At 29.7% G+C, this 11,342-nt stretch overlaps 1 protein-coding gene across 1 annotated transcript in view; it reads right to left on the reverse strand.

The window, feature by feature from the left end:
- The window catches only part of LOC106458410 (nuclear receptor-binding protein-like), a 37,271-nt gene that overhangs the window by 11,225 nt on the left and 14,704 nt on the right, over nt 1-11,342 (reverse strand). The window contains exons 5-8 of the mRNA XM_013917924.2: nt 8,703-8,797; nt 7,652-7,735; nt 6,117-6,181; nt 4,696-4,788 (exon numbers count right to left, since the gene is read on the reverse strand). Coding sequence (XP_013773378.1) covers nt 4,696-4,788; nt 6,117-6,181; nt 7,652-7,735; nt 8,703-8,797 — 337 coding nt within the window. The remainder of the gene's footprint in view (nt 1-4,695; nt 4,789-6,116; nt 6,182-7,651; nt 7,736-8,702; nt 8,798-11,342) is intronic.

Genomic DNA, 11,342 nt, shown 5'->3' on the forward strand with positions numbered 1-11,342 from the left:
GCATGTGGGTTATCATAATTTGAATTATAAGTATAATTTGGATCAAAATAACCTTAACAGTGTCCTGAAAGAAAGGGATCTTGGTGTAATAGTTGATCAGTCTAAAGCTATCCAAGTAGTGTGCTGTTGCTGGTGATATGGCAAATAGGATTTTAGGTTGTATGTACAGAAATATTGAATACAAGCCTAAAAAGGTTATAATTTCATTGTATAGCTCACTGGTTAGGCCACATATGGAGGATTGTGTTCAGTCTTGGGCTCCTCACATTAAGAAGGACAATGAATTGTTGAAAAGGGTTCAGAAGAGGGCCATTAGAATGTTGCCTGGAATAGAGGGGTTGTCATATGAGGAGAAGTTAAGATCCCTGAAATTGTTTTCTCTTGAAAAAAAGAAGAGTTAGAGGGGATTTGACTGAGGTGTTTAACATTGTTAAATGAATTGATAGTGTTGATGCATCTTCTTTTTTCATATTTAATAGTGAGAATGGTAGGACTAGGGGACACAAATATAAATTTTGGCAGGATAAGAGTCATCTTCAGCTAAGAGAGTTTTATTTTTTTAACAGGGTGGTTGGCTGTTGGAACATGTTACCTTCGGACATTGTAAAGGCAGCAAATTCAAGTGAGCTTAAGAGAAAGCTTGATAACTATATGAATGACAAGGTCTGGCTTTGAGGTTTTTTTTTTAATAGTTTTAGCTTAGTTTAGAGGATGGAACAGCCTAGATGGACCAGTAGGTCCCTTGTTGTCCTTAAACATTATGTTATGTTATGAAGCTACTGTTTAGTTAAAGTGAATTTTACAAGTTGCACTTGAAACACTAATATTTTACCTGTCAATAATGAAATATGATAAACATATTCCTCTATCTATTACAATCAGAACAAACTTTCCAAAGAGTAGACTGCCACAGGCATTTTTGGGGTAAAAGTTGTCAACAAAGTTTTAAGGTAGAATATGCTAAATCTGAAAACCAGTGCTGGAATCCTAGTATAGTAAATGATCAATATCCAAGTAGTGAAGGCAAATTATGAGTAGAGTACCATTTATTTTTTAATTTACAACTTCTTATTTAAACAATTTTAACTGTGATTCAAACCATGACACACACGATTCCACTAGGATATGAAATCTCTTGATAATAATATCCCTCTAAGATGTGCAGTCTTTTGATACTAACATCCCACTATCATGTGGAGTTTCTTGATAGTAACGTCTTGTCAAGATGAAGAGTATTTTTTTACTAACATACTATTAGGATGTGGAATTTGAATATAAAGTGTTTATCTGACCATTAGCTTGATTTGTTAGTTATGTCCATCCAAATCCCAGAAATCACAGTCAAATGTTTTTCTCATGAAAAAATATTAATGCAGTTAATATTCTGTAACAAATATCTATTAGGACGACACAATTTTTAAACTCCTTTCGTGCATGTTACCGCTTTACTTTTACAACTGCAGTTTTTGTTGTCACGTGATGCACTCACAGTTACAAATCTCAACTTTAAGAGCTGATATAGAAGAAACTGTGTATGGAATGTAAATGTTTTGTGCACACATTCAAAGTACACTGTATATAGGTTGTTTAAAAGTAATTCGAGCACATCCCAAGAAGTTGTTCTGGAGGTAACTGCTGTAAAAATGCCTTATTTCAAGATAAGCCATGCCCACTTGCAAAGTAGAAGCTGTGTTGCTTAGCAACAGTTTTAATTTGAATGGCATGCATATATCCAATAAAAAGAGCATTATTTGTGTTTTAAAATTCATATTTGAAAGGTTTAATATTTTAATAAAGTAATAAATGCTTTGCTCTGCAAGACTTATATTACTAAGAAAGTAAAAAAAAAGATTTTGCCAAAGTCTAAAGTATCTATGCAATTCATCCCCTTTCTATCGTCTGCGGGTATCCACTGACATATGTCTACATAAATAATAAATGGTAAAGAACATCCAAATTAATCAATTCGTGAAAATTTTACCTCCAAAAGTTACTTTCAGTTGTCTTAGAAACATCAAAATCCATCTGAAATTTTAGTTCACTTTTCCCTTCCTTAATCTTAGCTGGAATTAATCTGTCCATTCCTTTATGTACTACAAATGTAGATCAGAAGCAGCTTCAATTGAATGAAACATATCTTGTGCATTCAGTGTAGAGTCACTGATGTGTATATTATCTACATCAAAGTGAAACATCATATTTTTTGTTCAGGTTTGGAGGTATAAAGAAGCCAATTTTAGGCTCCACCAGTTAGATCAATATCCATTTTTATAATGCCTTCTCAGCTTATTATGTGACAAGCTTTTGACACAATTTAACAAGTTACTTTGATCTTGTTATGGTATACTGTACTACAGAGACCTATAAGTCTACTTTTTTCTCTCCACTTATACCATATATAATGCCTTATGTAATACTGAAAACAGGTATTTCATAACCTGACTGGTTATTTCTCATCACTCATAAGCAAATTCTCTTCTCCAAACAGTGAATTCAGCAACCTGTAAAGATTATCAGGTTAAGAATTTTATAGCATCCTTTGTGACCATTATGAATTTTTCCACATAGCTTCAATGCAACATTAATTAGTTACAGTCATCTTTATGTGACTTAAGTGTTAGCATTGTCAATGTTTCACCATTTTACTTTTCATTTTTATACGATTTCAACTAATATACTGATGACTGCAATTTGAATGCACAAATATATGGTTCCAAAAAGTGCCGAATTTTCTAATTGAAAGTTTAAGATTGACTGTAGTATTTCTTGGAATTCATAATACCTATTCCTCAAGCATAAGATAACTATTGTATTTTTTCTTTCCTGTTGCAATATTTGACTGCTTTGATTCACTTCTGCTCTTTTGAATGCACGAAAACACAATCTAGTATTTACCTTCTGCTGCAGTAAGGTTATTAGTTGGTTAACTTGATCCCCATTTTCCAATCCAGTACATATAAGTTAAGCACTTTAACATTGAGATCTAATGAGTTTAATGAACTGAAAATGCATTTTGGTTTACTCTCATGACAAAATATATAGAGAGATCAGTTACTGGGTCCTACACCTTTTTGGATTTATGTTTATACAGCAATTCCTGTCTGTCAATGTTGAATTCATTTATGAAAGTTGAATAAACTTCCAGTGCATGCATCTTATCTTGTACCAATATATATATATTTTTTTTGTTTTGCTGCAGCTTGTTTCAATGGTAAAATGCCCTTACAGGTCGTTTGTTCCATACACTTTCCTTACATCTCTTACAGATGATGCATAAATGTACATCTTCTGTTGATTTAGGACAACCTTACATATCAATCTGATTACTCTCAGAAATTCAAAAGAATATCTGAAAAACAAAACATAATTAAACCCTTCTTTACTCACTTGGAATAAGAAAATGTGATTTTTATATACAAAATTGATGAATTATTTTTGAAAAATGAAAGCCATTATATTTTTATTTATTTCTAATGTTTTCCTATCATCAATCACAAAAATAACTTTTAACTCAATCACATTTGGTTGGCTGCATTCCACCTTTAGGGAAAAATGACACTGTTAAAAAAACTATAGAAAATAAGCTTGTAATTATTCTTTTATACATTAAAAACAACAAATTTAGAGTTAAAATTTATTCATTAAAAATAGTTTTACTTATTTAACTTTATACATCAAAATTTTAAAAATCACAATCATACCCTTTGGCTGTACCAGCACTACTGCTGTTGGTGAGCTTATTGGCAAGTTAGGTGTACAGGAACTGGCTAAACCTGGTTTCATTGATGTTTCTGATGACTTTCTCAACACTAATAGAGCATGTCTTTTGCTACACAGATGACTTAGTACAGTTGCTTCACTCATATTCCCAATGTTTTAGAACACACAGTACAGAGGGACTGTGTCAATCATTCTGAGGATTTTTTGAAAACCAGAGTATTCCACCTGTCCAAACCGGGATTCGTTGAAAAGACACTTGCCTGGCAGTGTCCTCACCTCCAAAACTTCCTTTTCTGATCATAATTGCATAGTTTCTTGGACAATGCAAATGCACATTCCCAAACTACCATTTTGTTCTATAGATGTCCGAAAGGGGGATCACAGAAATGATGATCCCAATAATCATATTAAATGTGCTAATAACATGTATTTATTTCAATATGGGAGAATTTCCGTGACTTTTCCAAAACCCTGAGGTAAAATCCAGTTTTTTCATAACTTTTCAGACTCTGGAAATTTTATCTGCAATATTCCATAATTTTCCAAAACCCATACGAACCCTGATTTTCAAAAGCTTGTTCTGTCTATACGAGATGATATGTATCACTGGATTTATTCATAAATACTTTTTTTTTTCTGTACCTATCTGAGAAGTAATTGACATAAAAAATATACTCCAATTAATATATAGTGTTGACACATTAGTGAACACAGTCTTAAGAATTATAAGGTGGTAAGAATATTAGATGTTAGATATAATCAACCACATTTGTCACTGTTTTTGTGAAAACTTTTAGATTTTACATGACATTGGCATTTTTAGGCCAAAAACTGACATCCATTCTCTGTGACACAAAGTAGTTTTCTACTATTCTTCAACCACATTTTGCATATACATATTATTACCATAAAACAATGATATAGTTATCTTAAACAATCATCTTTATTGTACAGGAATCAAATGTATAATATTACTCTCTGTAAACTGTTGTCCACAGATTCCAAGGTTTTATTCACAACCTCTGATGAGATCTGCTCTCCATTTCTAGGTATTTCTAAAGCTGCCATCTGCCAAGTAATCACATAATAAAATTACATAACTGTTTTGTAATTGAAACACATATACAAAAAAAAATAGATTGAGAGGATTAAAAAGAATAATTTAATGCAAGTTATAAAAACAACTTAAAAGCATTTTGTTTGTACATCACCAATTATGATTTCCTAATCATGAAAGAATTTTAAAATTCTCCATATTACTACAAAAATATATCAATGTTAGACTAAACAAAATAATTATTTCAGATCTCAAATCCGATACATTTACAAAAAGTAAATATCACTTAAATTTGCTGGTTCCAAACACAAACTTTACGTCATTATAGTTTCTTAACGATGGCTTCTGGGCTAGTGTTAATATACATTTGTAAAACAACAGAATATTGACTGGACTAACTAAAATCCAACAATAATTGAGAAAGGGAAACACAGTATGTGTGTGTGTGATACATATATATATATATATACATATGTGTATGCAGATATATAGTGATTAGGAATCTGGTGACACCTCATTAGCCTATAGGCTAGGTATCTGATGCTCAATTTTTAGTCAGTATACTAGATAACCATTATTGCTGGCTGTACAATAGGGAAGTGCAGAATAGAGTAGATATTTAGCATCAGTTTTAATATGTTATTAATATGGTAAACTGTGAATCAATTTCACACAGTGAATTTGAAGAATTACATAAAAGCCTAAATATTTTCAAGTTAAATAATATCTGTTTCAAAGTTAAGTACAATTTTCCCTATAGCAAAACAGGATTAACCTATATTGATAGCTTGTAAATCCATTTGTTACACTTGACTATATTGTTTGAAAGTATTATGTAGAAACTAATGCCACAAAAACATATTTTTGCTGGCTATTTAGTCTATTTTGCACATACCTAGCCAGCTTACATGCTTAAAGAGCTATTGTCATCTGTCTAGCCTCTCTCCACACACACTTACATATCACCTACATTAAAAACATTTTTAACAGACACAAAAATCAAGACAGCTTTCAATATATGAAGAAATACAACTGCAAAATATATACATGTAAAACTTGAAACCCTTACTGCTGCATAAATGTATAAAAATTGCATTTAAATAATTCACAGATTATACTAGTCAACTATCTCAAACATGTTTGTATATAAAAACTTCATTGTAAACTGTTATACTTAAAACTTTTGAGCTGTTGCCTTTACTAAAGTGTAAAAACGATTACCTCTAATGAAAAAAAATGAAGCCAAAAGAACATTTGCATCCTATAAAATCTCTAGTATAATAAACTATGTTGAATATAGCATATATAGAATACACAGACTGAGTTTTTTAATACATACCTCTAAAGCACATATGCCAAAAGAAAAGATATCTACTGCTGGAGTCAGAGGTGTTGCATTAGACACTGTGGAGATAAATAAACACAGCTTATAGTAGCTATGAATATATTTTAAATTGACATCAAGTTTCTGATCACAAATACTGTATTGACACTTTCCACATTTAATAAAACCTTTCCTAATGGCAAGTGTATCATTGTTTTATAACAAATATCTTAAGAAAAATATTTTGGGATTTTAATTCTGACACAGACTGTTTTTTGTAAAGCTTTAACTGGCTTAATCTAAATAATTTTATTAAATAAGAAAAGACTATAAAGAATTTTAAATCATAAACATGTAACTACTAACCATTATCAGACTAGAGGTCTTGCAGTCAAACTAAAATTCATATTTTGGATAGAAACTAGATGAAATATGGTGTTAAACTAAAAGGAAAACAACATAATCATACATGGTATTACACATTAAAAGCTGCAGAGAAACTACATAAAATGTGATGTCACAGTACCATATACTAAAACTGTTAGAACACTAAAAACTACAAACACAATAAGGTGAAGTTATATGTAAAAACACTATAGATTATGAAATAATTAGACTAAATTTTGTGGTACTACAAGCTATAAATTATTCATGTTACTGGAAAAAAAATCCAATTTTTAATAGCCAATATTATCAACGATGTTTTAAAAATCATAAAATTTAAATAATTTAATTTATTTAAGAAAAGTATAAATCTATGTTAATTTGAAATCTGAGATAATTTAGACCATTTCCTACTTTCAAAATATGAAAAAATATTACTCTACATAGATTTCAAAGAAGAAAACCTATAAAGTTATTTCAGAATGAAACAAATTACATAACTTACATAAAAGTGTAGTTTGGAATTATTTTGTTGATTTTATTTAGTTTATTGCAAGTTATTTTCTTCCTAATTATTTTTAAGCAACTGTATATATTTTATAGTTATTTCTATTTTATAGAAGTTTAATTGCTTTTTATATTATTAGCTTACTTTTAGTGTGAACCATAATTTTTAATCCATGCTTGCATTTCTAAATCAAACTTCTATATATAAAATTTTCTCCTACTTTCAGTTTGAAATCTGTATAAACATATAAAAATAAAAAAATAGGTGTTCATTTTCTTAAGATACCATTGAAACTGCTACATGTGTACACCCATAAACTCATTGTTTAAGAAACTGTATAAGAGATATGAAATTCAGAAATCTATATAATTCACTCAAAGTTAACCTCTGGTCATACCAATCTCATAGATTTAAAATAACTTTCACTAGAGACATTATTTAAAGTTGTAAACAAAGTTTTTATATCAATGCATCACTTACTGTAGACAGATTGATTTCCATATTAAGATTTATGAAAAAACTTATTAATAAATGTAACTGAAATACTGTTACATATATAACATAAATTTACTTGAATACTATCTCTTTTTTCATTTTCCTAGCAAAAAAGAAACCAGAACAGGACATAATATACTCCACTGCCATAACAAATACTTACTGCCATATTCTGGAGCAATATAATGTGTGTTAGCAATGTCCTGTCGACAAGTCTTCACATGATAGTGAATGGCATCTGGAGCAACTGTGCAGGAAAAAAATATGAAATTCAGAAAAGGGAAGTCAAATTCAATAAAGTAAAATAATATTAGTGCACATTTCAAGAAAACAAATAAAATATCAGTTTTATAATACAAATAATTTAGATTTTCAGAAGGTAGAGATATATTTAAAAACAAAATTTTAAAACAAATTCAATGAAACAAAATAAATTACATGCATATAAATAACATTCAAATAGACACATGCATAGATATCTATTGAATACATACTACCCTACATACTATAATTATTTGCAAATCCAAATAAAGAGAAGAAAAAATGTTATAGTGTGAATGTACTGTAATTAGAAATTGGCAATTTAATTAATTAATTACCTATCAGCATCTATTACACCAATTAGTGTCATATAAACTAATCAATTAATTAAATTTAATGTTTCCAATTATTACTACTTTTGATTATTCCAACTATCCAGGTAATTAAAATATTGCTACTATATTTGTTTGCTGCCAATAACAAAGCTGTATAATGGTCTATAATAAATGAGTTGCTTTTATTTTTACTCGGGTTGTTCTGCCTTGATAATTTTGGTGGAGAGGGGCGCATGATTCAGCATTCTTCGATTTAACTTTATTGCCAACAGACTTGCTCATCCTGTCTTCATTATGGCAAACCTACCAAAGCTATGGGCCACTTTCACTAATTTTAAATTGCTGACTAAAGGGAAGGCAACTAACTAGTTGGCAAAACTTGGCACTAAATTTTTATTTTTGCTTGTATATGCCATGATTTGAGGAACACTGTAATTACAGAGTATTTTCACAAGGAGACAATTAAGCATTGTAGTGTTTATAAAGCTTAGAAAGTAAACACTGAATAATAATGTAACAGTTTAATTAAGTTAACATTTTCAATATAATTGGATTTTTCTAGTAACTATATATACATCTAGGTGTAAAAAAATAGTTTTCAAGTGTTACAAAACTTACCAGATCCAATTTTTACTAAGCCATTATGCTGGATGAAAATTGTGTCACAAGTCAAGTTACCATGAATAATAGGAGGTGTGCAGGAGTGGAGGTATCTTTAAATATCAGAAAAATATTACACACTCATTTATGAAACTCATTTATCAGCACAATGTCAAACAACGAAATTAATGCATTTTTCTCTTTCAAACGTAGCCTACATGTTGACTTGTTACATACTAATACATCAGTCTTATTGTGTGAGTCACAAAAATACTTATGATATCTATTTCTTCACAATATGAAATGTTTGAGAATGATTAAAATTATAATTTTCTGATACTGAAAATGTATTTCCGAAAGGTAGTTACCCCTCTCACATAAATAGCTATTCTCGTTCAGTGCTACCCTCTATATGTAAACATTTAAAACTGTTCACATGTCTTGTACATTCAGGTTCAAACAGGTCCAGTGAGTCAACATTACTAAGTAATTACACAAAAATGACTTTTATACGAGACTGAGTTCAAACCCTATTACATTATTGAGAGTATTTTTTTTCTAGTTTTAAATATTTCTATTAATTCCTTTCTGTTGTGTTGATGGAAGAAATTGGGTTTGCCAGTGATTTTTTGATTGATTGAAATTTTGTGATAATTTAATGGTAAAATCACTCAATATAGAAGATTAGATGAAACTATTACCCTGCCAGCTGTAAGAGATAAGCTTACACACCTAGTTGGATATATGTCAGCAATTCATCTTTCTATGGAATTTTTTTTCAACAAAATCACAGCCTGAGCATGGGCAATCCACTGCTCCCTCTCTTTTGTAATATTTTACAGATGACTTTAAAAATGGATTTGATGAAAAACTTGATCTCTATGTACAATATGTTGATAATAAGGTCAAACACCTTTATACAATGTTTTAGTTCTATGATGCAAAAATGGCAAGTTACATACAGAAAGTTATCAAAAATCAGAAACTGTGAGCATCTTCCAGGAAAATAAATCCATACAACTGTATTCTAAGAAAATCAAAACTTAAAAATGTTGCTATTTCCTAATAATTTAAACTGACCTTAATAACTAATATGTCCAAAAAATAAAAAAACTTAAAAGTGGACCAGATACAAAAGACAAGTTAACTGATGACACTGATATAACTGAAGGCCTTTTACCCTATTACCATTTGATATCAAACAAAATACACACTGCTTTAACCCTTTCAACCAGGGCGCAGTCCCTGCGGCTGACCTCATAACCATTTTGTGCTTGTTATTGTTTTCATGCTGTAACTTTTAAATTAGTAAGTGAATATTAATGAAATTTGGCAGATTATCAGTAAACACTACAATGCTTTCATATGCAAAATATCAATTGTTTTTATTAAGTCTTAAGGTTTGTAAAGCAATGTTTTTCTCATATTTTTTTTTCTTTTTGTATGTTGCCTATTTATCATGCAAAGTAATATTCATTTTAAGATTAAAAATACTTTCATGAATCAGAAAATTTTGAAATTTCACATGCAAATTCTTTATGATGTCTGGACAGTTATCAAACATTTCTTAAGAAAAAACTTTATATTTTATCTGTTATATTCAGTAATTAATCTCTGTATGGGTTCGGTAGATTTGACCGATTTTGCAACCACCATAAAAATTAGGAAATAAACATAAATTATGCCTCTTTAATTCTAGAATGAACACAAATTATAACACGAAAATATAAATGTTTAGACGAAATAGCTTAAATCTCATAACATTATACATTTATATATATTTATTATTTTTATTATATTGATCTTTCACCCACAAGTTATGATGACATGGCTCACGTTACCGTATCAAATAACATAAAGGTGTCCTTTGATCTGTACAAAGTAATTTGTCTTGGCTGTGTTTTTGTCGACTAGTATTTTGTAAAATACAGTCATATTTCAATTATTATACGTTATATATGTATATAGATTATTGCTATTTTGAAATAAGTTCTTAAAGTTATTTTTCCTAAAACATAAAACAGTAAATAAAGAAGTGAAGCAAACAATTACCTCTTCTAGTTATGACCTTTGTACTCAGTTGCTACTTGACTTAGGTTGCTAAGCCTTTAAAAATTTTGCACATGGAGGATATGAAACAAAATATTTTTTTTAGCTTTTATGTATACATTTGAACGACTAAAAAAATCATAAGTTACTATATCAATACCATAGAATTTTAATATAATTTATCAAGCTTTGTAACTAAGCTTTATTTGGGTCTAAAAAAAGTATGAAATTTCGAGCACACTAAAGACATAACCTACCTCATTGAAATCTTGATTAAAAAGAAAGAAATGGTGGAAGGAATGTTAGAAAGGCTGAGAAAACCACTAGGGGGGACATTCTGAGCTTCCAATTGGTTACTCGTGTCATATATAGAAATAAGTGTATACAAGGGAGTGTTTCCAAAAATGGAATGGGGTGGGTGGGGTGTCAATGTGTTTGATTTATTATGAGAGCAATATCTTAGCAAATAGAAAAATAAGACCTTCTTATTTTATATTCTAGCTTGTCAATATCCATAATTTGAGTTTCTAATTCATATGAAACTATTGACTTATCATTTTGACTTCAGAAACATCTAATTTGAACCAGTGCTGCATTCAACATACCACA

This window comes from Limulus polyphemus, unplaced genomic scaffold, assembly GCF_000517525.1.
Source record: "Limulus polyphemus unplaced genomic scaffold, Limulus_polyphemus-2.1.2 Scaffold458, whole genome shotgun sequence".
Taxonomy (NCBI): Eukaryota; Metazoa; Arthropoda; class Merostomata; order Xiphosura; family Limulidae; genus Limulus; species Limulus polyphemus.